General features: G+C 45.6%; 1 protein-coding gene across 1 annotated transcript in view; it reads right to left on the bottom strand.

Moving 5' to 3' along the window:
* The window catches only part of TMEM178A (transmembrane protein 178A), an 82,781-nt gene extending 56,664 nt beyond the window's left edge, over window positions 1-26,117 (bottom strand). The window contains exon 1 of the mRNA XM_075535773.1: window positions 25,718-26,117. Coding sequence (XP_075391888.1) covers window positions 25,718-26,117 — 400 coding nt within the window. The remainder of the gene's footprint in view (window positions 1-25,717) is intronic.
* Between the last annotated feature and the right edge of the window lie 1,688 nt (window positions 26,118-27,805).

Raw genomic sequence — 27,805 nt, 5'->3', positions numbered from 1 at the left:
TTTCTTCAAGGAACTGAAGTCATATTGTGACTTGAGCAGATGTTATAAACTGCACTAGCTAAGGGAGCAGGGAGATGGATGCGGCTCAGAAGAACCCTCCACCCCCAGTGGGGAGGGCAGGGTGGCCAAGACGCTGCAACTGACAAGGGCCACAGCACTGTCATCACCGACTCAGGGCATATGAAATTCGCCACAATTGATCTGAGTGTGCCAATACCCCCTCAAATCCGTAACTTAGAACATTTCAATTCCATATGTTAAAGTGCAATGATAAATAAGCCCTCCGGAAACCCCTGGGTCAATGGAGATTAAATGGGTGCAATTAGCACTTCAAAGCAGAAAGCATCGAATTTTCAGGTCACTTCTAGGTACTTCTGCCCACTAGGGCAGACTGTGCAAGGAGGGGGTAAATCTGGACGCGCCTCCAAGAAACCTGAATCCTCTCTCTCCGGGGCTACCTGTGGACGGACTGAGAGAGAGGCCTCTATTCACGCCAAGCCATTAGAACCCCCTGTCGGTGGCAGCAGGCACTGTCGTTTCCTACATGACAAGCACGCTCCCTCGGCTGACACAAGGCTGATGGTGCTGAGGTGTCAGGCAGCCAAATACTTCCTGGGGATCACAGATCGTGCCCAGTCCCGGGAGGGGAAGATTGGTAGGCCTACAGGCATCAAGGCATTCGATTCCACTTGTCGGAGGATTGAATTAGGAGCAGCCAAGTGACATAATTTTAACCCACGAGGCCAATAATTTTAGGGACATCTGCAGCAGAACTTCAGGGAAGGGACAATTAATGGTCATAGCAAAGGAATACATAGAGGTGTGTAGCCTTCCTTGCTTCTAGCTTTAGACTGCCTCTGAATGGAGAAATGAGCCAGTAGTTGCTACAACCAGGAAGAGTCAAGCCTGTGGGCAAAATCACCCCCCTGAGGGCCACTGGGGCGGAACAGCATGCTCGGAACCTCTTCCACCCGCACCCGTCGCCAGAGTTCTTGCTACGCCAGACAGGGCATTTGCCTGGTGGGTTAAGCTATTTTTGTTTGGGTCTTTGTTCTTTGGCACTAAAAACCCCTTCAAAAACAAACCTGCCTGTGTGAGAGGATACATGTGTATCAAGCACTTTATTAATTGCATTTTTAAACATGAGACCCACATAGTAATATTTCATATCTCCTGCGCAACACGGACGTGCCTGACCTTTGCAGAGGAGAACGGCACCGCTGAAAGCTCCATGGGTGGGAGAGCTCTGGGCAGGAAACAAGCAAACCTACCAGGTCCGCCGTGTACCCCGCAGAAGGGAAGCGCGCCGAAACAAGAACTGTGTGGTGATTGAGAAATAAAAACGGGCTCTGAAAACACCCTTGCCGCCAATTTCCAAAAGGAAAATCTGGGTCCAATTAGTAAGAAGCACTCAATGTCCCCCATGGCGTCATCGAGATATGCCTGCAGAATTGTCCGCCTGTGTGGTTGAAAGCACAGAACACTGCTCCCACATCAGACCGCTCCGTGGTTCCCAGTCACATTCATTTCGATGACCCGCCACCCTTGGACAGCAGATACACCTGGGTCAGGATTTCGCCTGTCGTTTATTGTTCAACTTTCCCAAAGCAGGTAGGTGGGGACTTGTTCAGCAGATGAAAAAAAAATGCAGGTTTTTTTCTTCCTTTTTTAAAAATCATTTTATTGGGGGCTCGTTCATCTCTTATCACAATCCATACATCAATTGAATCCGACAAGTTTGTACACATGTTGCCCTCATTCTTATCTAGACATTTACTTTCTATTGAGCCCTTGGTATCAGCTCTTTGTTAATTTTTCCCTCCCCACCCTCATAACCCCCGATAGATTGTACATGGTTGTTATTTTCATGTCTCACACTGACCGCTGTCTCCCTTCCCCCATGTGTTCTGTTGGTCTTCCCCCTGGAGGGGGGTGTTTACTTATGTGTCGATCATTGCGATCGGTTCCCCCTTTCTTCTTTCTCTTTCTTCTGGTATCACTATTCCCACTGCTGTTCCTGGATTCTGTGTGTCGTGAGCTCCCATCCCTTTCTATGCCTGTGTACATGTTCCGGTCTAGTCTGAATTGAGAAGCAGCATTGGGATCATAGTAATGGGGTGGGGTGAGGAAGCCTCAAGGAACCAGAGGAATATACTGTGTTTCATCGATGCTTTACTGCACCCTGGTGACTCATCCCTTCCCTGAGGCCCCTCTGTGGGGAGATGGTTCCACTGTCTACAGATGGGCTTTGGATCTCTGCTCCAGCCCCCCTCCTTCTCAACAATGTTTTTTGTTTGTTCTGTGTGTCATCATGCAGTTTTTCAAACTGCTTTATTGTGATTTGAGCGACTGGACCTAGAAAATTAGGTTGTCATTTAAGAAGTTCTATACATATCGTTCTATGACACTGGCTACACTTCTCAGAGTGTGTTGGCATCTGCATTCTGGTTGTTCTGTTGCCTTTCATCTCACTTCCTTCCTATGCTTTCCTCCTCATTTCGGTCTAGAACGGTTGCTCAAGAGCCACATGCAGCTCTTTTGGTACATACACGTGGTTCTGAAGTAAAATCGAAACATATTTAAGGATATTACTCAAATCATCGTGATTTCATTTGTTTGCAGATATATGGGGGCTCTGGAGCCATGTTTCAATTGTTGTTAGGGACAGGATGGGCTCTTCTATTGCGTTTGCTGACCCCTGGCCTAGGACAACCGTGGCCCATCGGGCCTCATCTAGAAGCTTGTGCAGAGAAGCACAGCAGCCCTGGGTGGTGGCACTAACCTGATGAGCCCCTCTCGTAGTGTGACTGATAGGTGACTACCAGGACTGATTGGGGTCCTCAGGCTAAAAGATAGTACAGAGCAACCGCTCCCAGTCTAGCCAGTCTGACTTTTTCGAAAGGAATTTTAGCTTGGTTTTACATTTTCTCCCGTACTATTTAAGGCCAGCTATTGGGGCTCTAGAGCCCTAGCGGGGTTGTGGTCACCCACTGGGTTGCTACCAGCTGTTCCATGGGAGAAAGATTTGACTTTCTGCTCCCACGGCGTCTTGGCAACACACAGGGACTGTTCGACCCTGTCCTAGAGGGTCGCGAAGACTCAGAATTGACTTGATGGCAGTGAGTCTAGTTTTGAGATTCTGTCCTTGGTAGGAAATGTTAGTAGTGGTAGCTACTAGGGCAGTGGTTCTCAACCTTCCTCATGCCGTGACCCTTAATACAGTTCCTCATGTGGTGCTGACCCCCACCCCAGCATAAAATTATTTTTGTTGCTACTTCATAACTGCAATTTTGCTACTGTTATGAATCGGGCAACCCCTGTGAAAGTCATTCGACCCCCAAAGGGGTTGCGACCCACAGGTTGAGAACCGCTGATCTAGATTGTCTGGTCTCAAGACGGGTGAAGCCATCGTTCCTATAGAATATTAGCCCCGTTTCTCCATTGAGATTGAATTTCCTTCTGTTCTTTGCTCCAGACACATAGAGATGGCCACCTGCTTATAAGGCCCTTATTGCTGTTCACCAAACACGGATGCAGAATATTTATGGAAATGTTATGCCAATTGACCAAGTTATGCTAACACTATGGTCCTAGCTCCCAAACCCAGCAACTAAATCCCATGAGGTAGTATGTCTAGGAAGTAGCTATAAATGTCCACTGCCATATGTTTTAAATATGACTATACATGAGGCAAGCACAAATATTTGTCTACAGAAACATCCATATGAGGGGCTCCAAAAACTTCATGGAAGTTTTCCATTATCATTTTATTCCATTTTTCTATGATCTTTTTGAAGGCCCATCATACATGCATGCCCATTTGCATAACACACACATAAGTAACAGGTATAGGTGTATATATATATATATATATATATATATATATCCACTTATTTTGTTGTTATTCTGAGAATTACATTTTGTGTAAACTGGGTTGGGCCAGGATTCTCAGTGGTTTGCCAATTAAGCCCATGGGAGCTTTGTTACTAATATTTCAAATGCCAGCAGGGTCACCCAGAGAAAATAGGTTTCAGCTGAGTTTCCAGATTAAGAATAGACTACAAAGAAGGAATTGTCTGTCCACATCAGAAGACATATTCATTAAAAACCTTATGCATGGCCTGGAAATATTGTCAGATGCGGAAAGATCTAATTAGTGGAAGCAGAACATTACGATTTAGTGCCTGAGGATGGGCCCCTCGGCCGACAAGCACTGAAAATGTGACTGAGGAGGAGGTGGTTTCTCAAAGTAGAGTCCACCATGCTGATGTGAACGGAGTGAAGTCCGGGAGTGGAACCTCGGGATCTTCATTTGCTGTGGGCACAACTCAGGGTGGGAAGAAACCGTTGCAAAAGTCTACTCATAGACGGAACTTGGAATGTATGAAGTATGAATCTGGGAAAACTGGAAGTCATCAAAAAGTAACTAGAATGCCTAACTTCGTCTTTGGAAGCTGCTGTTTGAAATTTCCTGTTCCACTCTTTGACTACATCATTTCCTCCCTGTGCCTTAGCTACCCCATGATTAAGAGCAATTTCAAAGTCTCTTCTGACATTCAAGAGCTGAAATGAACTGGTGTTGGACATGTTGAATTAGATTATCATGTAGTTTACTATGCTAAGGATGACACAATCAAGAGGAATGGCATTGCTTTGTTGTCAAAAAGGACATTTCAAAATCAATCTTGAAGCGCAATGCTGTCTGTGATTGGATTATATCTATCTGCCTTCAAGGAAACCCAACAATACAACCTATTATGTAAATTTATTCAACAACTACAAAAGCTAGTGATGACTAAATTGAAGAATTCTACCAACATCTTGAGTCTGAAATTGATACATATAATCAAATTATTGGACATTGGTATGCAAACATTGGAAACAAAGAGGAAGGAATGATGGGTAGAAAATATGATCTTGGTGATAGAAATTAAGCTGGAGATATCATGATAGAATTTTTCAAGGCCAACAGCTTCTTCATAGCAAATACCTTTTTGAACAACACAAAAGGTGATTATGTACATGGACTTCTCCAAATGGAATACCCAGAAATCAAGTTGACTAAATCTCTGGAAGGCAAGATGGAAAAGCTCAATATCAGCAGATAAAATGAGGCCACTGAGGGCCACATGATCAATTACTCATATGTAAGTTCAGATTAAAGCTAAAGAAAATTACAAGTACGCCAGAGCCAAAATACAACCTTGAATCTCGCCCACCCAAATTTCAAGAACACATTTGGTGCACTGAACACTAACGACAAAAGACCTGATGGGCTATGGGAGGGCATCAAGAACATCACACATGAAGACAGCAAAGGGCCATTATAAAGACAGGAAAGAAAGAAAAGATCAAACTGGACATCAGAAGAGACTTTGAAATTGCTCTTAATCATAGAGTAGCTAAGGCCCATGGAGGAAATGACGTAGTCAAAGAGTGGAATAGAAAATTTCAAACAGCAGCTCCCAACGATGAAGTCAAATATTATACTGAAATGTCCTAGGGTCTTGAGTCAGAAAACCAAAAGGCAAGCACACACACAGCGTATCTTAAAATGAAAGAACTAAAGAAAGAAAGAAAAACAAGCCTCGAGTTGCAATATTGAAAGATTCTCTGGGTAAAATATTGAATGATACAGAAAATGGAAAGAATGCAGTCTCTATACCAAAAATGAGTTCATCGACATTGCCCTATTTCAGGAAGTAGCCTATGAGCAAGAACCAGTGGTGCTGAAGGAAGACGTACAAGCTGCACTGAAAGCATGAACCAAAAGCAAGGCTCCAGGAATTGGTGGAATACTGATTTAAATGTTTCACCAAGCTGGTGGAACACTGGAAGCACTCACTTGTCTATGCCAGGAAAATTGAATGACAGCTCCTTAGCCAACTGACTGGAAGAGATCCATATTTGTGCCCATTCCAACGAAAGAGGACCCTACAGGATGCTCACACTCTAGAATAATATCATTGGTACCACATGCAAACAAGGCTTTGCTGAAGGTCATCCGACAATGGTTGCAGCAGCACGCTGACAGGGAGAAGTTCAGACTGGACTCAGAAGAGGATGTGGAGCAAGAGCTATCATTTCTGATGTCAGATGGATTTTGACTGAAAGCAAAGAATACTAAAAAAAGGTGTTTACCTGTGTTTTATTGACTCTGCAAAGGCATTCAGCGGTGTGGGTTATGGCAAACGATGGGTAACCTTGGCGAGAATGGGAATGCCAGAACACTTTCTTCATTGTGCTCACGAGGAACTTGGACGTGGATTAAGAGACAATGGTGCAGGCAGAACAACGAAATGCTGCATGGCCTAAAATCAGGAAAGGTTTGTGAAAGGGTGCGTCCTCTCACCATACTTACTCACTCTGTAAGCTGAGAAAATAATCAGAGAAGCTGGTTCACATGAAGAAGAGAGCAGCATCAGGATTGGTGGAAGGAAACTTGGAGGAGGACTTGAAGCACTTGCTGATGAAGATCAAGCACTGTAGCCTTCTGTATGAATTACAACCCAATATAAAGAAGACCCAAATCCTCACAATTGGACCAATAGGTAATATCATGATAAATGGAAAAAAAGTTTGAAGTTTTCAAGGATTTTGTCTTGCTTGAATGCACAATCAAGGCTCATGGAAACAGCATTCAAGAGATCAAAGGATGTGTTTAAACCTGCTGTACAAGAACTTTTTGGGGTATTGAAAAGCAAGGATATTACTTTGAGAACTAATGTGTGCCTGACCCAAGCCATGATATTTTCAATTTTCTCATATAGACATCAAAGTTGGACATGGACTAAGAAAGACTGAAGAAGAATTGACACATTTGACATGCGTGCTTGCTGGGGAAGAATGCTGAAAGTACCACGGACTGCCCAAAGGACAAACAAATCTGTCTTAGGAGAATGACCAGTGTGCTCCTCAGAGGCAAGCATCATGAAACTTCACCGTACATACTTTGGACATGTTGTCAGGAGAAACCAGTGCCTGGAGAAGGATATCGTGTGTGGTAAAGTAGAGGAAGACCCTGGACGAGATGGATTGACTCAGTGACTGCAACAATGTTGCGTTCAAAAGCTTGCGAGGATGGCACAGACCAGGCAATGTTCACAGCTGTTGTGCATAGGGCCAACTACCAACAATTCCCCAAAATGTGACCTAGCACAATGTGATCACTTCCATTTGTGATCTGCTACGAACAGTTACAAGATTAAACCTGAGCGGGGAGGGAGGGGGAAAAAAAAGAGGACCTGATGCAGAGGGCTTAAGTGGAGAGCAAATGCTTTGAGAGTGATTAGAGCAAAGAATGTATGGATGTGTTTTATACAATTGATGTATGTATATGTGTGGATTGTGATGAGTTGTATGAGCCCCTAATAAAATGTAAAAAAAGAAGAAAAAAAAGAAAGAAAATGATTAGGGAAAAGAATGTACAGATGTGCTTTATACAATTGATGTATGTATATGTGTGGATTGTGATAAGAGTTGTATGAGCCCCTAATAAAATGTTTTTTAAAAAAAACCGTGATGCATGCCCTCCCTCAGATCACAGCCATTTGACAATCAACTGACATGATGCTTCCCCTGGGGTGGGGCCTACTTTCAATATAAGTGGGGGTTGTGGAAAAGCTTGCTTCCTGCACGGTCTGGACCCTGCATCTGGTTCATTAATCTCCACTTCTTTGGACTTGAGGCAATGGCCTGCTGGACTGCCTCCAAATCCTGGGAGTTGTCAACAGCCTGCCATCAGACCTGCCAGCCTTAGAATCATTAACATCTGCAACCACAAACCGAATCTGCTAACTTCAGATTCATATGCCTCTGCCGCCACCAGCCTGTCAGCTTCCTGCCAATCTTGAGTTCACCAGCTACTCACGTCAGGAGAAGCCTCCAGCCTAACATGAAACCCACAGACTGGGAGCCTGTCCAGATGTGGACTTGCCCACTTCTGTAAGTGTCTAGGCTGGTTTCCTGATGCAAATTCTAATCTCTCCACTCTCTCTCTCTCTCTCAATATAGACATACCTGGTTTTGTTTCTCTACAGAATTTACTTCAAGACAGCTAGTACTTCCATTGAAAATTGGTAAATACTGTGGTTTTTACCCAAATCATCACTTATGTTTGTGTAGTTCTTAGTGTCGTCTTTTACCATGGTCAAATTGTGCTTTTAACCTTATTCAGTATTGCCTATCCATTATCAAACCTAGTGAGTGGTTATTTTCTGGAAACTGATTCTCCCTCCTTCTTGCTCCCATCCCTAGTAATCACCAAAGAAAATGGTGCTTTTGGTAAGTATACCTATTCTTGTCTTTTTTGTAATAGGGAGATCATACACCATTTGTTCTTTCGTGTTTGACTTATCTCCTCTGGATTCGTTCACACTATAGTACAGCTTGAGAAATCAACATTGTTCTACGGTTGCACAATATTACATTGTGTGTCACGGTTGTTGGTTTTTTTTCTTTATTTTTCCCTAATCCATTCATTGATTGATGGGTAGTGGGTTGTTTCCATCTTCTTCCTTGCGAATAGTGCTACCAGAAAACATAGGTGTGCATACACCTGTTCACACCCATAGTTTTAGCAATCTAGGGACTTTGCCTCCGGGTGAGACTGGTGTATCATCGCGTTCTGAGGAAGCACTGAACCTCTTCCATAGCGGCTGAATCAACTCCCAGTCCCATGAGCAGTAAGCAGGATTCCAATCCCCCTGCAAACTCAACAGCATGTATTGTTTGGGGATCACTGTCATTATTGCAGGGTGAGTTTCTATCTCATTTTAGTTTTGATTCGCATCTCTTTGGTGGCTGATGGTCACAAACATCTTGCCTTGTGTTCACAGGCCATTTAGACATCCACTTGATGAAGTGTTTGTTCGTACAATTTGCCCAGTTTTTATTTATATTGTCTTTTTTGTTTTTGGATTGCTTAAGCTTTCTATATATTTTAGAGATTACTCCCTTTTCAGATATATCATTTTCAAAGATTTCCCCTCAATCTGTAGGTTCTCTTTTTACTAATTTGATAAAATTTCCTGACAAGCATACGAGGAGTACCCCCCAAATGGGGGGAGCTGGGCGGAGCTTTCATAGTATGCATTTTCCCCATTAGGCGAGCATCTAGCAACTCACTCTGAGTTAGTGAACCCAGTGGCATCGCCTGGGAAGGTTCTCTCTGCTCACAGTGAATGTTTTCTTAAATGCAGCTTTGCTCAAACTTCATTTTTTGGGGATGGCTGATTTAAGAGAACATTGTGCAGCTGTGAAATTTTGTCTCCTGCTTGGGGAAAATGCCACAGAAACCGTTGTGATATTAAACACAGCTCACGGGTACAGGGGCAGCATTATGGGAAAACCTCAACGTGTACGAGTGGTTTTCTCATTCAAAATAAAAACAATGGTGAAATATCGTTCGGGATGTCCATCAGCTTCCCAAAGGAATGGAAATGTCGACTTGTAGTGCATTTGGAGTTCATTCCACCAGGTCAGACTGTTAATCAAGCTTTCTATTAAGAGTTTCTGAAAAGATTGCTAAACAGTGAGTGACAAAGAAGGCCTGATTTGTGGCAGACGGGGGTCTGGTTTTGCCACCACAACAATGCACCTGCTCACGCAGCCATCTCAGTGCGCCAGTGTTTGGCGAAAACACAGTATCTCTCTCTTGCCCCACATACCTTACCTGACTTCTTTTTTACCTGGTTAATGAAGACGGACATGAAAGGACAGCGATTAGATGACAGGAGGTGAAGGAAAAAACGAGGGAGGTGCTGTCAGCCATCCAAACAGATGAATTTGAAAAATGTTTCCAAGAATGGAATCGCAGACTGACAAATCTGTTAAGTGTAATGGAGAGTGCTTTGGAGGTGATAATGTTTTGTCAAAAAAAATTTAATACATAGATTTGGGGGAGGAGATTCCAGGTGGGATTTTTTTAGTACTACCCCCTCGTAAGTATTTTATTTCTAGAGGGCTCAGTTATCTAACGTGTCTTCTGTTGCCTGTAGATTTGTGTTCAATCTATTACAGAAAACTACAGGTCCCATAATTTTGTTTCTATAATATCTTCTAGAAGCTTTATAGTTTAGGCTCTAACATGTAGTTCTCTGCTCCATTTTGAGTTAGTTTTTGTATAGGGTGCTAAGTATGCATCCGACTTCATTTTGCTGCAAATAAACATCATTTTATTAGTGCCATTTGTTCAACATAAGGTGTCTTCCCCATTGAATGGACGTTAATTTCTTGTTGAAAATCAGCTGCCCATCGATAGATGGATCTGTTTCTGGGTTCTCGGTTCTCTTCCACCGGCCTTTGTGTTGGCCCTTGAGTGAGCACTGTGCTGGTTTGAGGATCAGGGCTGTAGAGTGCGTTCTGAGAGCAGGAGCATAAGTTCTTCTTCCATATTTATTTTGCTATTTGGGGGTCTCTTTCCTTTCCCCGTGAAGTCTGATCATGCTGTATGTACTACAGATCTTAATGTTCCAAATCAGTGATGGTGTCCAAGGAAGACTTTAGAGGGCTTCAACCCCCATCCTTATCATCTCCATCAACTTACTGTGCACGCCCCACCCCTACAAAAGAGCACACAAACTGGATAGAACTCCGTGCCTACTGTGCACCGCCCACCTCCACTCCCCCTCGGACAGCCACATCGAAGTCTCTTCTGATCATCATCAAAGGGCCCAATGATCAACTCAGCTCACTGCATCCACATGACACCATTTTGTAATTAACACCAAGTCAAGATGATCCTGAGAATAGCACCCTCCTCGCGCACTAGCTTTCAGATGACATGCTTTCAGAGGGACAGGGAGGGCGCGACAGGTGCTGGGCCAGGAATTGCATGTAATTGACCGGAGTTTGTACTGTGAGGGAAAATCGCCTACCTGAGCATCCTAGGATAGAAACCCGGTGAGAGTCACTGCTCAGCGCTCCTTTCAACTCTAAGAATCGTTGCTTCTTCAGGTGCTTACCTTTTTCCCTTCTACCAATTTGAGTGTCTTCCTGAAACAAAAGATAGCCCTTCAGATTAAAACTAAAAAGGCAAAAGAAATACAGCATGACTTTGATGTTTCTTCCGCAGACATCTTCTGGCTGGGTTTTATCTTTTGCTGCTGAATAAATAGTAAACGGTTTCCTTGTGTCTTCTGCTCTGTTTGTTCCAAACACCAGGACAGAATGACAGCAGATCTCAGGAACGTGTGTTAGCAGTCACCATTGCTTTTCCTGGCACCTTCTCTTTATTCAGCCTGTTTATTTTTCCAGTACTTGTTGGTTTCAGTGTCCTCCGACCAGCACTCTCATTATCTGACAGCCAAGCAAAGTTTCCCAGATGCCAAGGAGGATTAAGTCACCTGAAAGAAATAACTCTTCAGGATCCACGGCATAAAACAAATTCTGCCCTCCAAATGGCCGAGGTGTAATAATGTATGGCTGGCCTTGATATATTTGCTTTTGTTTGTCTTGCTTCCATATGACTTATCTTCTGCTCAATCCCCTGGGCACTCTGATGATGACCTGTGTTATACTTTTTCAACTCTGTGACAAGAGACCCAGGCACTGGTTTCCAGGCTCACTTCAGCACAGAGGACCACCTAGCAGGATGCCCACACTTAACAATGCCATGGTCCTTGTAAACCTGACTGCCGGCATTTTTCAGAACCATGGGAACTTAGCAAGAAGATGGCATTCTGACTGAAATGAACCAGCCCAGCCTAGAGAGCCCACTCCTTCACTGCTTCGGCTGTGTTTAAAGAAAGCACACGCCCACGGGGGCTGAGTACCCACTGTTTGGCACTAAGCAAACACTAATATTCAAAAAGATTTCTTTTCCAACATTTGTTGGTCGATGGGTGATTGAAACAAATGCTCATATCCCCTACACACACACACACAAAAAAAAAATTCCTGAAAATGTAGACAAAAGAGATGCAAGCCAACTATATCATCCCACCCTGGGTTATTCTTCTGTGTAGACCCTGACACAGAAGCCAGTGCTTATTTGTGTGGCAGGTGGATGTGTCAGTGCTGATATGCAGCACAACAACTGTGTGTAGAGGGGCGAGCAGGCCTTCTGGAATTAGTTTGTCATTCAGAGCCCTCAACTTGTAGACCAGAACTCTCTGCTCTTCCTACCTGCAGAGTGTCAGGAAACTCAGAGCAAGCCGTCGATAACATATTACATCCTTTTAGGCTTGGGGGAAGCAGTGACTTGATAGATTTTGCCTATGAACAAAATACTTAAAAGTCCCTACACTGGGGACATCCAGCACATTGCAGAAAATTATTCAGCGTGGCCTCCTCCATAACACAAGATAAGGGGAGCTAAAATAAGGTTTGGTATTGCTCCCCTTGCCTCGCTTGCTAATGCATTCCCTGATGGTGTCCCCTTGACATTGTTGTTTGGTCTGCGATCAGCTTATCTGGCTGAGATACTGGAAAGATGGGAGAGCTGCTCCTGGTTTCCCGTCACTCTGCTGCTAACAGAGACTGTCAGCCTCAGGACCACCGACTCACGTGCTCCAACAAGTTCAGTGATATCCATTTAGTTAAAACTTGCCATAAAGCAGATTAATCGCCACCATCACTTTTAACCAGAGGACAACACGATGGGAAAGGAAAGAGGGCAGGGGACCAAACTATCATCAATCTTACCAGGTTTTGAAGATAAAGTCCACTTCCTATCTACAAATGGCTTTATTTGGATACAAATCTTTACAGCCACTGCACCAAGCTATAGACAAACAACCCCAGCCTCAGGATAGTTAAAAAAAATCACTGTGAGAAAACCTATTTCCTTGTAGAGCGAAAGCAAGCCTGCATAGTGAAGCGAGCCCCCAAATCCCCCAGGGAGACACACTTGCTAGTTGCGCTCGGTGCCATGCTCCCAGCCCGCTGCGTGTCCACTTTGGTCTTCCAAACCCCCAGTTGCTCTCATTTCAGAGGTGGGGGAGTGAAGCGCATGAGCCGCCCTGAGTGTCTATATTCTTCGAGCTGGAAAATCATCAAAGACACTGAGCCCCCAGGTCTTCACACGACTGAGAGCCAAAGACCAGGGGATGCCCCTGAAAGATAGGTGGGCACAAGAAAGGTAGGCTCGGAGAATGAGGAGACCCCCAATCTGAGGTCATGACAAGTTTGGCAGATGGCCCAGATAAAGAACCAGGGTCGGAGTGAGGGAGGCGCAGTGCATTGCAGATGTGCATGATATTCAAGAGGGTTGGGAAAACCCTGGGCCCACTTGATGTGGATTGAATTGTGTCCTCCCTTCCCGCCAAAAAAAGAAAACCAAGTAAGTACTGTGCCCCTAACCCTTTTATCTGTAGCTGTAATCCTATTTGGAAATAGGAGTTCCTTTGTTCTGCTGGTAAGGTCTATCAGTGTAAGATGCATTTCAATCTCTATTCAATAATATAAACGAGCAGATTAGTCTGAGACAAACAAATAAGGGGTGCAAGATGCCACACACAGATCTCCAGGGAATTAAGGAATGTCAGGTTGACATACCCGAGACAAAGGTATTCACCTGGAGTGCAGGGAAGCAAGCCTTCTCCTAGAACTCGTGCCCAGAATTTGGATGCCCTGCCTCCTAAACTGTGAGAACAATACGTTCTGCTCTTCAGGACCACCCACTCAATATATCTGTGTTACAGCAGCACAAAGCAAAGGGGCCCCAGTGGCATAGTGGGTGGTGCGCTGAACTGCTAACCACAAGGTCAGCAGTTTGAAGCCAACAGTCGCTCCAAGGCAGAAAGATGAGACTGTCTACTACCATAGGGAATTCGTCTCAGAAACCCCACAGTGCAGTTCCCCCCATCCTAGAGGGCTGCTATGAGTCAGCATTGACTCAATGGCTGTGAGAAAAAGCTGAGACATTTCTTAAAGACCTTCTGCGTCCCCGCTGCTGGGGCTTGTGGCCTCCCTCTTAGCTCTGGTGCAGCCTCCCTGGCTTCCTCCGGGATTCATCACCAATTCATCCTGCGCAGAGGAGAGGAGAGGATGCACTTTATTTCTGTACCATTTATGACATTAGGCACAGTGTTACATGAGCTCTATTTGATTAAACAACCGCCAGCTCATCCCAAGTGTAAGGTCCAGATGCTCCCCCAACAAAAGCTGATCTTCTGTGGCAATCAAGAACACTCGCAATTATGAGCAGTATGCTTGATGGGGTTTGAGGGCTCTTTTTTGAGCTCTGAAGAAGAAAAATCAGTAGCTAAGGAAAAATCACAGTGACTCGAGTATAATTGAGCATGAACTTTCCATGGCATAGCAACAACTCTTTCCTTTCTCCTCTGCTCACAGTCATTGCAAAATGCTGTCCACGAGACATATAAATGATTCTGGCCATTCTGACCACCAGCCACCGAATGCACCCTCAATTTTGGTGTTCTTATGAATGCGTTGTGAAAGAAAATTCCTATATTGTAAGTGGAAGCAGATATTCTCTTTTGGGTAGCAGCAACAAGCTAGTATTTCCTATCCCAGATAGCCTTCCTGCATGTTAGCAAAAGACTGTGTGGAAACGCAGAGTATCTTACTTGCATACTACCTGCCACAGACACTGGGGGACAAGACAAACTACACATCTGGTCATTAAGAGTTATGTAGGGCCATACTCACAGAGGCACACATAGGAGGGAGTACCCCCACCCCCCAAAACCAGATTTATTTTCAAAGCTTTGTATTTAAATTTTTTACCAAACAACAGTATCTCCTTCAAAGGACTCTCCATTACGGTTAACACATTTGTCAAATCTCTGATTCCATTCTTGAAAACATTTTTCAAATTCATCTGTTTGTATGGTTGACAGCATGTCATCGGTTTTTTCCTTCACCTCTTCTACGTCCTCAAATCGCTGCCTTTCATGTCCCTCTTCATTTGTGGAAACAAAGAGAAGTTGCACGGAGCTAGGTCAGGAGAGAAAGGTGCGGGGGGCAAGAGAGGCATGCTGATTTTTGCCAAAAACTGTCACACTGAGATGACTGCATGAGCAGGTGCATTGTCATGGTGGCAAAACCAGTCCCCCATCTGCCACAATGCAGGCCTTTTTTTGTCGTGCACTGTTATACAATATTTTCAGAACCTCTAAATAGAAAGCTTGATGAATAGTCTGACCTGGTGGAACGAACTCCAAATGCACTATGAGTCAACATTTTCATCTGTTCAGAAGGTCGACGGGTGTCCAGAAGAAGGCTGGTCATCACCCAACAGTCACCTTTTTGGAAATGAGGAAACCACTCATACACTGGAATTTTTCCCATAGCGCTGTCCTTGTAAGCTGAGTTCAACATCACAAGTTTCTGCAGCATTTTTCCCTCCTCAGGAAACAAAAAAATTTCACAGCTGCACGCTTTTCTTTTACATCAGCCATCACAAAAAAAAGCAAACCAAGGTTCAAGTGAACTGCTTTCATGGAAAAATCCGTGTGACGAGAGAGAACCTTCTCAGGGAATGCCCCTGAGTGCACTAACTCAGAGTGAGTTGCTAGATGCTCACCTAGCAGTAAAAATGTGTTCTGCAGAAGCTCCACGCAGCAGAGAAACTCCCAGGTTCTTTTTGGTTACCCACCTCGTACCCACAGGTGACGATGTAGTGAACCTGGAACTTTTAAGTATTGCTGGTGGTACTGTAAATGGTGCAATACAATTGGGCAGTTCCTCACAACACTGAACATGATATCCCCAGATGCCCCTGCAACCCCACACGCAGGTATGTGCCCAAAGGAATTGAAAACAGAGACAGAAACACACGTGTATACCTATGATCACTGTAGTACTATTCACAGCAGCCAAAAGTTCGAAATAACCTACTAACTTGCCCATCGGCAGATGTCATCAACATGGATAAACATGTTGTTGTTGTTGCTGTTAGGTCCCATCCAATGACTTCCAACTCACAGTGAGCTCATGCACAACGGAACAAAACACTGCCCAATCCCACACCATTTTCACAATGGTGAGGCGCCCTGGTAGTGTAGGTGGTCATGTGTTGGGCTGCTAACTGCAAGGTCAGCAGTTCGAAACCACCAGCTGGGAGACAGATGGGGCTTTCTGTAAAGATTTACAGAAACACAGAGGCAGATCTGCTTCCTGCTATAGGGCTTCTCTGAGTTGGAATTGACTCAATGGCAGTGACTTTGAGGTTTTTTATTTTACTCAGCACAATGTTTTCTAGGTTGATCCATATCGAAGCATGTGCCAGGCTGTCATTTCTCCTTCTGGCTGACTTAGATTCCATAAGTGGGGGGTGCCAAATGTTGAAGGGCAACAAGCTTGGTAACGTTGAGGGGTAGCAAAAGAGAGGAAGGTCTTCAACAAGGTGCACTGACCTAGTGGCTGCAACCATGGGCTCATGGAACAATTGGGAGGATAGTGCAGAATTGGGCAGTGTTGCATGCCCTATGATCCCATTTACATGAAATTATCTCGAATTCCTGGAAAAAGTATAGGAGTCACCGTTTACCACTGGTTACCAGGGATGGAAGGAGGGAGAAATGGAAACCATCACCTAGGAGACACTGGTAAAGGGTGGTGAACAACACTGGAAACAGACAGTGGTAAGCAAGACACGATGAACAAAAGTGTCACTAAAAATGTGCAAATGAAAAATATTCTCTATATGTATTTTACAACAATTTTGTAAAACGCGTGTGAATAAAAGTCAGTTAAAAAATAGTTGTGAAACACAACCTGGCAGTTGTTTAATCAAACAGAGCTCTTTTAATATGGTGCCTACTGTCGTACGTGGGGCAGAAATAAAATCCGTCCCCTTTCCTCCCCTGCAGAGGATGGGTGTGTGCGGCAGAGCAGTGTGTGGGGAGACCCGCATAAATTCCAACCACGATAGGATAAGTCACTCCCACCTCTGCCCAGATGTGAAACAGGGCTCTGCTTGTAGACAGTGCGAGGCACGTTCTCTGAAGGAGCTGGGGGGTGTCCATGCCAGGGGCCCACCAGCAAGCCTCCAACCTGCAAGAGGGAAATAGTTGAAATCTACTTATCAAATCCCTTCACAATTTGCCTTTGACTGTCTCTAACGATCAGTGCTATAGGACAAGAGTCTTTGCACATCATTTTTAAATGAATGGACATAAATTATGCAGGACAATGCTAACAGGAAGTTTGGAGACCGTCAAAGAAAGGGAGTCTAAGTCACATCCCCACCAACATGTTGCTGTAGTGGACTCCTGGTGACCCCTTCTTTGTGTATCAAACTAGAACAGTGTTGCAGGGCATTCCCAGGGACGAATATTTTTGGAAGCCGATTACCGGGTCTTTCTTTTGAGATGCCTTCGGGATGCCACAAACTTCTAATCTTTCAGTTAGACGCCAGGCCCAAGAACCCCCAGCATTCCCAATCTGCAGAATCCCCCTGGCCAGGGCATCATTGGTCCTAGAGGTGTGAGAACAGTGTGTAAACTACTGGGTTGGGAAGAAGAAATTATTTTACCCTCTTGGTCTCCCTAGATACATATCTGTTCTTGGAAGATAATTATTCTAACACAAATGATAGTTTGGTCTACAAATGAGCTCAAGAAAATCATCAATCTATTTCTGTGTCAGGTAGAACTTGGTGGGTCCTGTACAGACTATTAATTTCATGGAGAATAAGCAACAGGGGAAGCAGATAATTCATTAACAGAAGGAAGAGCACAGACCCAATGAATTTCTATCGGTTCTCTAAACTTTCTTTCCCTTGCAGAGAGCAAAATGACAAAGTATTTATGTCCTACTGTCTTTGATATCTCTGCTCATTAGGGGGAAAATGCTCCTGAAGCCACAAGGACATGTTTTATTTCAAGTCTTAAGAATTCAATTCCAAATGATTTATACAAGTTAAAAGATTTCACATGCAGAATTACTACCTTTACATGTCTGAAATTTCTTTACATGAAATTTTTCAATTTCATAAATATAAAAATGCTACAGCATCGATTTGGCTTTTGTTTATTGCAGGTACTATAGAATGCTAGAATTGAAATTACATAAACAAGATATATGGTTATGAACATTAATGTTTATTTTATTTAATGGAAATTTTAATTTAAAATTAGAGCTCAGTAGGAGAACATTTGCAATTTTCTATACAATTCCAATGACTCAAATTCCTATTCAAAATTAATTTCTAAAGTTATTGCTAATGTATTCAGAAGTTTCATCAATGTTTATTTACCGAAGCTGGTGTTTGCAGCAACTGAAAGAAGCATTATATAACGTTTCCAACTGAGCCTCCTTCCATCTGTCCTCCAATCTTTCTGCTTATCCATTAGTTTAAACCTATGAATCGGCTCCGAACAGAATGGCTGGAATTCCCCATGGGTACAGCATTCCATGACTTTCTTGCACAACATTTTCTGTCATTTGCCTACCAATGCTCCCAGCCTTCGCAAAGTGCTCTCAGGCTACAGACCAGCCCTCTTCCCACAATCTACTAAAAGTAGTTGCTCTATAATCCACTACAAAATACAAACTCCACTACTTGATGTGAATTCTGGGGATTTTATCCATTTCACTCATCATGGGACTTTTTTTATATATAAATCACTTTATTGGGGTCTCATACAACTCTTATCACAATCCAACCATATAGACATTGTATCAAGCACATTTGTACATATGTTGCCATCATCGTTTTCAAAGCATTTTCTGTCTACTTGAGCCCTTGGTATCATCTCCTCATTTTTCCCTCCCCCTCCCTCCCTCCATTATGAACCTTTGATAATTTGTAAATTATTATTGTTTTTTCATGTCTTGCAGTGTCTGATGTCTCCCTTTACCCCCTTGTCTGTGGTCCATCACCCTGGGAGGGGGTTATAGATAGGTCATTGTGATCAGTTCCCTCTTTCTGCGCCCCACCTCACTCTTACCCTCCTGGTGTGGCTACTCTCAATATTGGTCCTGAGGAGTTTATCTGTCCTGTTTTCCATGTGTTTCCAGCTCTTACCTGTACCCATGCACATGCTGTGGTCTAGCAAGATTTGTAAGGTAGAATTAGGGTCATGATAGTGGTGGGGGCGGCGGGGAGAAGCATTAAAGAATCAGAGGAAAGCTGTATGTTTCATCGATGCTATCCTGCATCCTGAGTGGTCCATCTTCTCCTCACGATCCTTCTGTAAGGGGATGTCCAATTGCTTACAGATTGGCTTTGGGCCTCCACTCCACACTCCCCACCTCATTCACATTATGATTTTTTGCTCTGGGTCTTTGATGCCGAATACCTGATCCTATCGACACCCCATGATCACACAGGCTGGTGTGCTTCTTCCATGTGGGCTTTGTTGCTTCTCAGGTAGATGGCCACTTGTTTATCTTCAAGCCTTTAAGATCCCAGAGGCTATATCTTTTGTTAGCCGGGCACCATCAGCTTTCTTCATCACATTTGCTTATGCACCTTCTTTGTCTTCAGCGATCGTGTTGGGAAGGTGAGCATCTCAGAATGCCAGATTAGAACAAATGTTCTTGTGTTGAGGGAGTAGTTGAGTAGAGGCCCAATGTCCATCTGCTACTTTAATACTAAACCTATAAATATATGTACATAGATCTTTTTCCCCATTGTCATATATAAATATATTTACATGTGTACATGCCTGTAGATAGAACTCTATAAATGCCCTTTGCCTCCTAGTTCATTCCTCTCTTTCCTTTTACTTTCCTCTTGTCCCACTATCATGTTCATCCTTCATTTGGTTTTCAGCAATTCCTCTTGGTTACATTGTCCTTGAACAAGCCCTACCAGAACTCCTACAACCTCCTCACCATCGATTTTCAGTCACTTGTTGTTCCCTTGTCCCTGGGTTTGTTAACACCCACTTCTTTTCCCAGACCTCCCTCTCTCCCATGTCCCCGTGGAATTGTCGTCCCATTGTTCTCTCTTCCTGCTTGTTTATCCTACTTATCCCATCCAGATAGACATGCAGAGACTACAATATGCACAAACACAAGATGGAGCAAAGCAACTCAACAATAGAAAATAAAACAATAGCTACAACAACACAAAAGCCAACGACAAAAAAGAGACAAATGCCCATAAATAGTTCAAGGTCTATTTGTTGTGTTTTCTAGTCCAGTCTGATGGAACACCACACCCTGGCTCCCCTGGCTTCTCTGTTGCACACCCACCCCCTTGCCTTCTGTGGTGGGGTCAGGCAGTCACAATTCCCGCTGGGTGTCTCCAGTGTTGTCCCCTGTGGTACTAGGGGTTAGTGAGGAGTGCTGGAGTCTAGTGGTGGGGGCGGCCCTGTGGTCCTCTCTGTGCATTGGCTGCTCTGAGCAGAAACATTGACCTCGGGGCTTGGTAGGCCAGGATGTACTTCACTCTTTTTCCCTCCCCCCTCATTTGTTCCTGTGTGCTCTGATCAGATGCATCCCTCTCCTTGAGCTGTAGCTTCAGTGCTGTCGTCTGAGATTAATCCATTTAGTTGGTAATGGGGCTGGCCCCTCAGGCCTCTCTATTGGCTCATCATGGAACTTTTTGTGTCCAGAAAATTGCCTGGCACTAAGCATGCTTATATTTTTGTTGAATTGAAAATTAATGGATGGATAAATGAGTATATGAAGACTATACCTTTATATTACCTCCTATAATTTTCTGGATCCCTTATATAACCTTACCCTGAATGGTTCCCCATGAAACCTATCTCCCTTACTAGCTGTCTAGAGCTTTTTCCATCCAAAGATTTCCTACAAACCACTGGTATTTGCAGTCACATGAAGGGGCCTGACCCTAAATTTTAAAAAACCATGCTGCTAAAGTTCCTACCTAAGATTTATTCAACTACTCCCAGTCCTCCTATTGCTGGATGAAGAAGGATGGCTTCCTTTGCATATTTATCAGAATAAAGTCCTTACCTTGGCCAGCAAAGTTTCCAAGTTTGGCCTCAGTTATCCAAGTTATGAAGTTATCCAATTCTGCAAGAATAAGAGTTGACTTAGCGTCAACTGGCCAATTCTTACTCAAATTCAAACCTTTATATGTGTAAGAAAATCTTTGGGTATTATCACCTTGTATGCAATTAGCTTTCAGTGGGCATTTATTGAATTGAATAATAAACTATGGGAATACAGCCTGAACCTAATTTCTCTAAAATATTTGGTAAGTTCTTATGTTATTTCTGTTGGCAACATTGTGGTCAGTACAGTGGCTGCTGAATAATCAACTGTATTCAAACTGTCTGGTGAATCACCCTTTGATGGCCTGGAAGGAGGTCTCTAATACAGTTGTGGTCTTAATTCTTAATGAGTTCATTCATCCCCTCCCCTTCATTTCTTCTTGGTCTAGGTGTTCCAACCTAGCCCTTTCAGGATCACTACAAATGAAGGGTGAGAATCAGTTTGATGCTTCCCAGTGGGATCAATGCGTTTCTGGCTCATATGATTTCTTTGAAGTGACCAATACTACAAAGGGAAATACATACCCATATACGCTGGTGTGTGTGTACTTATACATATACATATATACACACATATATGGTGGTACCCCAAAAAACAATTTTTTTCAGTTATGTATTTAAAACTTTTTATAAAACAACCATATCACCTTCAAAGTACTCTCCATTACACTTAATACATTTGTCAAATCTGTGATTCCATGCTTCATAAGATTTTTCACACTCATCAGTTTAGATGACAGACAGCACCTCCCTTGTTTTGTTTTGTTTTTCACCTCTTTTACTAGTCAAATCACTGTCCTTTCATATCCCTGTTCATTCATGGAAACAAAAAGAAGTTGCACAGAGCAAGGTCAGTCAAGAAAGGTGTGTGAGGAAAAATCTGGTTTTTGCCAAAATCTAGTGCAGAGATGGCTGTGTGAGCAGGTGCATTGTCATGGTGGCAAAACCTGTCCCCCATCTGCCACACATCAGAACTTTTTATGTTGCACACTGTTATGCTATCTTTTCAGAACCTCTAAATAGAAAGCTTGATTAACGGTCTGAACTGGTGGAATGAACCCCAAATGCACTATGAGTTGACATTTTCATCTGTTCAGGAAGTTGACTGACGTCCAGAACGAGGTTTGTCATCAATTGGACATTTCACCTTTTTTGAAAGAGAAAACCACTCATACACTCGAATTTTCCACAGCGCTATATTTGTTCAACATCACAACAGTTTCTGCAACATTTTGCCTCAGCAGGAAACAAAACTTCACAGCCACACACCATGCTCTTAAACCAACCATCACAAAAAACGAGGTTTGAGCAAAACTGCTTTCAAAAAAAAAAAAATCACTGTGACCAGAGAGAACCTTCACAGGCGACCTCGCTGGGTGCACTGACTCAGAGTGAGTTGCCCGAGGCTTGCCTAGCGGGCACAATGCATACAAAGAAAGCTCCGCTCTGCTGAGTGCAATTCCCGGTTTGTTTATTTGTTTGTTTGATTGTTGATACCCCCTCATATACACACACTGTATATAGCCATGTGTGTATCCCTCACTAATTACATGTATCAAATTGCCTTTTGCCTGTGTGTTTCTGTCACCTTAACTCTCTGAAATACTTTGCAGCCCCCCAGTAATAGGGAATACAAACAAGTCCAGTTGTAAGAATGCCTGCCATATCACACATTCTATATTTTCCTCTAAGGAACTTTCACCTACCTCCTGGCCTGGCTTGCCCTGTAGGATTACATGGAAACAGGCTGGATGTACCCCCCTCTCATGACAGCCCACTACACATTCCAGTCTATCTTTGGGCTTCTTTCTACTTCTCCCACCTAAGTCCTTTTGTTTCCATTTTCTATATGTAATGACATTCCCTTTCTTAAAGTAATCACATAATTATAGATTTTTTAAGCTATTGGGAACCAGCCCATCAATTTCACAGATGATAAAACTGAGACCCAGAAAAGTTAAGTGACTAGACCAACACAGGTGACAAATAGTGTTGAAAATCATTTGTGCATTTTGATCATCTCCTGAGCAAATGAAGATCTTATAAAGTACCAAGGAGTCAGTGGTAGAATTCTTGTTTTCCATTCTAGAGAGCCAAGTTCAATTCCAGGCCATCTATCTGATAGGCAGCCAACAGCCATCTGCCAGGAGAGGCTTTCAGGTTGCTATGATACGGAACCGACTTAGCGGAGTTTCCGACCTAAGACCTAACGTGTACTAGGAAGACAGACCTGGCGATCTCCTTTCAAAAACCAGCCAGTGGAAAATCTCTATGGGTCAGAATGGGCCAATCTGGACCAGTCATGGGGATCTCTCACAGAACCAGGCTGCGTTTTGATCCATTATGCACAGTCACCAGAAGTCAAGGACCCACTGAAGGACAGCGAACAACGCAATGTACCAAGGTCGGCCCTTTCCTTCAAACTCACTTCGTAACAGTGGCAGCTCATTAGCTTACCGGGACACTAAATCCACATTACGATTATTACAATAATGATAGATTATACAACTAGAACATTTCCTACAGAATAACCAGGTCTTTGTGTTATTAGAGACAAGGAAACTGAAGGCCAGAGGCCCAGGCACTTGCTGGGGAAAAAACTCCAAAAATTGATGGCAAGGGAATAAATTCAAACTCATAGTGACCTATAGGGCAGGGTAGACCTGCCCTTCTGAGTTTCTGGGACTGCAACTTGGAGTAGAAAGCCTCATCTTCTTCCCAGGAGTGGCTCCCCAGGTTAGTTTGGGGCTGCTAACCTTGCAGGTCAACATGTAACCCACTACGCCACCAAGGGTCCTAGTTGTTGATGGGTACACAGGGGCAAAGCCAACAGTGGGGCCCAACTCTCCTGATTCCGTCCCAGCCCGTCTCTACACAAAGGATTAGCTAAACACCAAGTGTTATAAATTTGAGATTACTTTAATCTAAGAAGCCATCTAAAATAGTAGATAAATTCTGTTTGGTGGAAGTACTGTGCTGGACAAAACAAAATTTTTAAAAAGGTAGAAAGGGATTTGCGCATTGGGTAGGAGGTTGGATTCAATGACCTCTGAAGTCCTTTGCGCCTCTGAGATGATTGTAGACTAACCCGGATGCACACACCTCATGCAACCGGGCACTTCCAGAGGCAGGGTATGTGCTGTACCCTGTGTGTGTGTTGGGGGGTGGGGTGGGGGGCGTTACCCCACTCATTTCAGACATTACTCTATACCCCATTTACATGCAATCAACCACTCCAGGCTTAGCAAGAGCCTAAGGAAATGCAGCTCTGTCATTTCCAAAGACAGACTGCACTGTTTAGCTTTCAAAATTGCCTTGCCTAAACGAGCATTCCATAACTGAGCCTCCAAATTCCACTTTGACAGTTTGCTCATGTACTATGCTACTATCAGAATTAATTACGCAGCATCTTCAGGAAAGGAAATCAGATTGGGGAGGAGAGGGAAGAGAGGGGGGAAAAGGATGCAAGTCCCAAGATCCCCCCACAAAAGCACTGGAGTTCTTCCATGAACAGATTTCGATGGCAGTCCCCAGCTGAGCTAGCCACAGGAAGGAGGAAGTTGACATGTTTGAGTACCAAGAATATGCCAACTCCCAAGGCTCTGAAGGCCAGCACGCTACTAACCCCTCCTTTCCGTGCAATTTCATCCCAAGTGTCCTTGCACGCACACACGCAAATCAGTGATTTTGCTTTTGACTTCCCCAACACTGCTAAATACAAAAAAAAAAAAAAGCGCTGGTTTGGGACTTGTTCTTCTCTGCAATAACGAACTCAAGGTAAATGAATTCCCTCCGTGCGCCCCCCCCCCCTTCTTTTTTCCACAATTTAAAAAATGTTTTTGTATTAAGGGTCAAGTTCTGTAAGTTCGAAGGAAGCCTCATGAATAGAATTGTCACATTGAATGTTTTCACATGAATGGAATTTACACACACACACAAGCGTTCTCACGATCTGATTACCAGCATGGGAGCCAGGTGCTGTTTGCATTTCAGAAGACAACATTGACGCTGTCCACGCCAGGGCCAAATAAGCCAAAGAAAACCACAGAAACAACCTTAGAGCGTTTCATAACCCTCAGCGGGACGGAGGGGCTCCACGTGCAACAGCGAGGATGCTCTAGTTCAAGGACTTGAGTAGATGCTCTCCTTAGCCCCCTCCCCCTCCCCGTAGTTGTGCCTAGACATGGGGGGGGGGGGTCACGGGTGTCATCCTAAAGAGCGGAAAACACAGCCAGGCGAACTGCATTGACCGAGCACTCGCGCACCAAAGATCTACAGGCGCTTGAGGTTTCGTCCACACAAACCCCGGCTTTCCAACGAAGGCCCCTCCGGCCTCCCGGGCTCCCCATTGGCAACCCCAGCTGGTCCCTACTTGGGGAGCTTGTCACGACTTTCCCTCCACGAGGCATTTTCTCATGGAAATAGCCCAACTCCAGGGAAGGAGTACGACGAAGGGGGGGGGGGCAAGAAATGAGGCTTCCTGACAGGATCCTCCCGAAGAGCAGCGTCCACAAAACACATGCGGTCCCAGTCCGGCGGGGGCAAGGGATGCCGAGAAAAGGTGACAGGGCAGGGGGACAGCGGCGGGCAGACGCAGGAAAGCGGCAACTAGGGTCGGCGGGTGTCGAACGCCCAGACTTGGGAGAAGGCAGGCGCGAGAGGGGTCGCGGGGAGAGAGAGCAAGGCGGGGATCCGCCGGGCAGCGGGCTGCCGGAGGGTGCAGGCACGTGCAGGGACGCGGCCGCGGGGACCGGCGCGCCCCGGGGGAGTCGCGGGCTGCGCTCCCCGCGCGGGCGTCCCGGGCGCAGGACGCGCCGCCGCCGCCGCTCGCTCACCTTTCAGGACCAGGGTGTCGATGTCCCGGTCGATGCCCAGGAAGTAGCACTTCCTCCAGAGGCCCGAGTAGGTGGCGAAGAGCGGCCGGCCGCACTCGGCGTCCAGCCCGCCGAGCCCCAGCAGCGAGCGCCACGACTCGGGGTCCGCGCGCCCCGGGCCGCCCGGGAGCAGCCGGCGCCCCAGGGGGGGCGAGTCCCGCAGCGGCAGGTGAGACAGCGGCATCAGGCGGTTCTTCTGGTCCGGGGGGTCGGCGCCGGCGCGGCCGCGCTCGCAGCTCTCCTTGTGGCGCCGGGGGTCGGTCTCGTACCAGTGGTCGGTGAAGATGGCCGTGACCAGCAGCCCCAGGGAGCAGAGGCTGAGGCCAAGGCTGAGCGCTGTGACCAGCGCCCGCGGCTCCATGGCTGCCCTCCCCGCCGCCGCCGCCGCCGGTGGGCTCGCGCGCCGCCGCCAGACACAATGCACTTGGCCCCGGCGCTCCGCCGCGCGCCCGCCCGCCCCCTCCCTCCCCCGCGGCCTCCCGCCCTCCGCGCGGCGCCCCGCTCCCACCCCACCCCCGCCGGCCCCGCCCCCGCGCCTCCCTCCCCCCACCGCCGGCGCTCCCCGGGCCCCCCACCTCCCCCACCCTCGTCCAGGATCCCCTTCCCCTCGGAGTCCCTCCCCACCGTCCCCACGGTTCTTGCTCAGATCCGCCTCTATCCCCACTTTTCCCGGACTTTTCGACAACTCCTCCCCGCTGTCTCCAATTTGATCCCCCCTGTCCTGGACCTCCCCCCCACCTCCACCCCCTGGTCTCTCCCCTTACCGACCCCAGATGGCACCGCCTCGCCTCCCACCGCCCTCTCCCCTCCAACGACCTGAGAAAGACAGAAAGACAGCCACCCACGTCAGTCAGACTCCAAGTCTTGTCACTTGTCCAAGTTGGTTTCGATCGGGATTCCCCTCCCCCCACACACACACCACCCCGTTTTGTCTCTAGGAGCAAAGCCCACCCTGGCCAAGCTGCAGTGTCTGCAACTCTTGGAAATCTTCTTCCAGAACTGAAGAGCCTTGCTCTTCTCGTAGGAAGGACCCCGAGGCAGCTGTCCCCCCACGGAGCAGGCTCTTTCCCTCCCTCTCAGACGCTGCCAGCTCTCAGTTCTTTGGGCTCCAGCCCCTCTTCTGAAAGAGAAGACACACGGGCTCCCACGGGAGCCCGAGAACCCTGTCCAGGGGGGTGGGGGGTTCTCATACTTCATGCCAGCCATTCTGAGAAGGGCCTCTTGTTCTCCGACCACCTCCTCTCGCTCTGTGGACTGGTGGCTTGAATTCCAGAAGAGCCAGAGGATCAATAACCGCCTGCTCTGTGAGGTGATTAGTGCCTTTGAATCAAGAAAGCCCCCGGTAATAAATCAAAGTAATGATTTTCCTCCAGGCGAGTTTCTGCATAGGTGGAGAGAGTCCACAACAAAGCAGTGCCGAATGCTGAAGTCGGCGCTCGCAGTTACAGACGTCAATCCCCAGAATGGCAGGCAGACTGGTCCAAATGAGGACAAGTGCTGACCCAGGGTACGGAAAGAGTTAATTGCTAATGTTGCATGGTATTTACAGCCCAGAGGCAATACCCTGTGCCCCAGGGGTGCCCTGGGCTCCACCGTCCATGACCGAAAACCCTGTCGGATGAGCCCAGTAATGGCAATTCTGGTGTTCTTACGCGATGAAATATTAATGATCAAGAGATTATGAGGCATTCATTAGATGCTAAAAGTCATTGCTCCAGGATTTAATGGGACTTATTAATTAGTGCCCCACGCCAATCGGTATTAATGTGATTTATGGATTTCTTCTGGAATGACAGCAGGGGCAGTAGTAGTAGGACCTTGCAAGGGCTTATTTCCATAGCCCTTTGGTCAGAGGGAATGTTTCCCAGCCAGGACCGTGCATCTTTCCCAAGTCATTGGAGTCACCAATAGACAGATCACGTCGCAAATCTTTCCGTCATATCAGAGGCCGGTGGCCCATTTATGCTGACCTGACCATGTGAATCGCTGCTTGGCTCTTCTCGCTGCTATGGTAAGATCTATGGTGAGCTCGAGTCTAATTAAGGAAGA

Source organism: Tenrec ecaudatus, chromosome 17 (genome assembly GCF_050624435.1).
Source record: "Tenrec ecaudatus isolate mTenEca1 chromosome 17, mTenEca1.hap1, whole genome shotgun sequence".
Lineage (NCBI taxonomy): Eukaryota > Metazoa > Chordata > Mammalia > Afrosoricida > Tenrecidae > Tenrec > Tenrec ecaudatus.
Note: the sequence above shows the minus strand (reverse complement) of the source record. Positions and strands in the feature narration are given on the sequence as shown.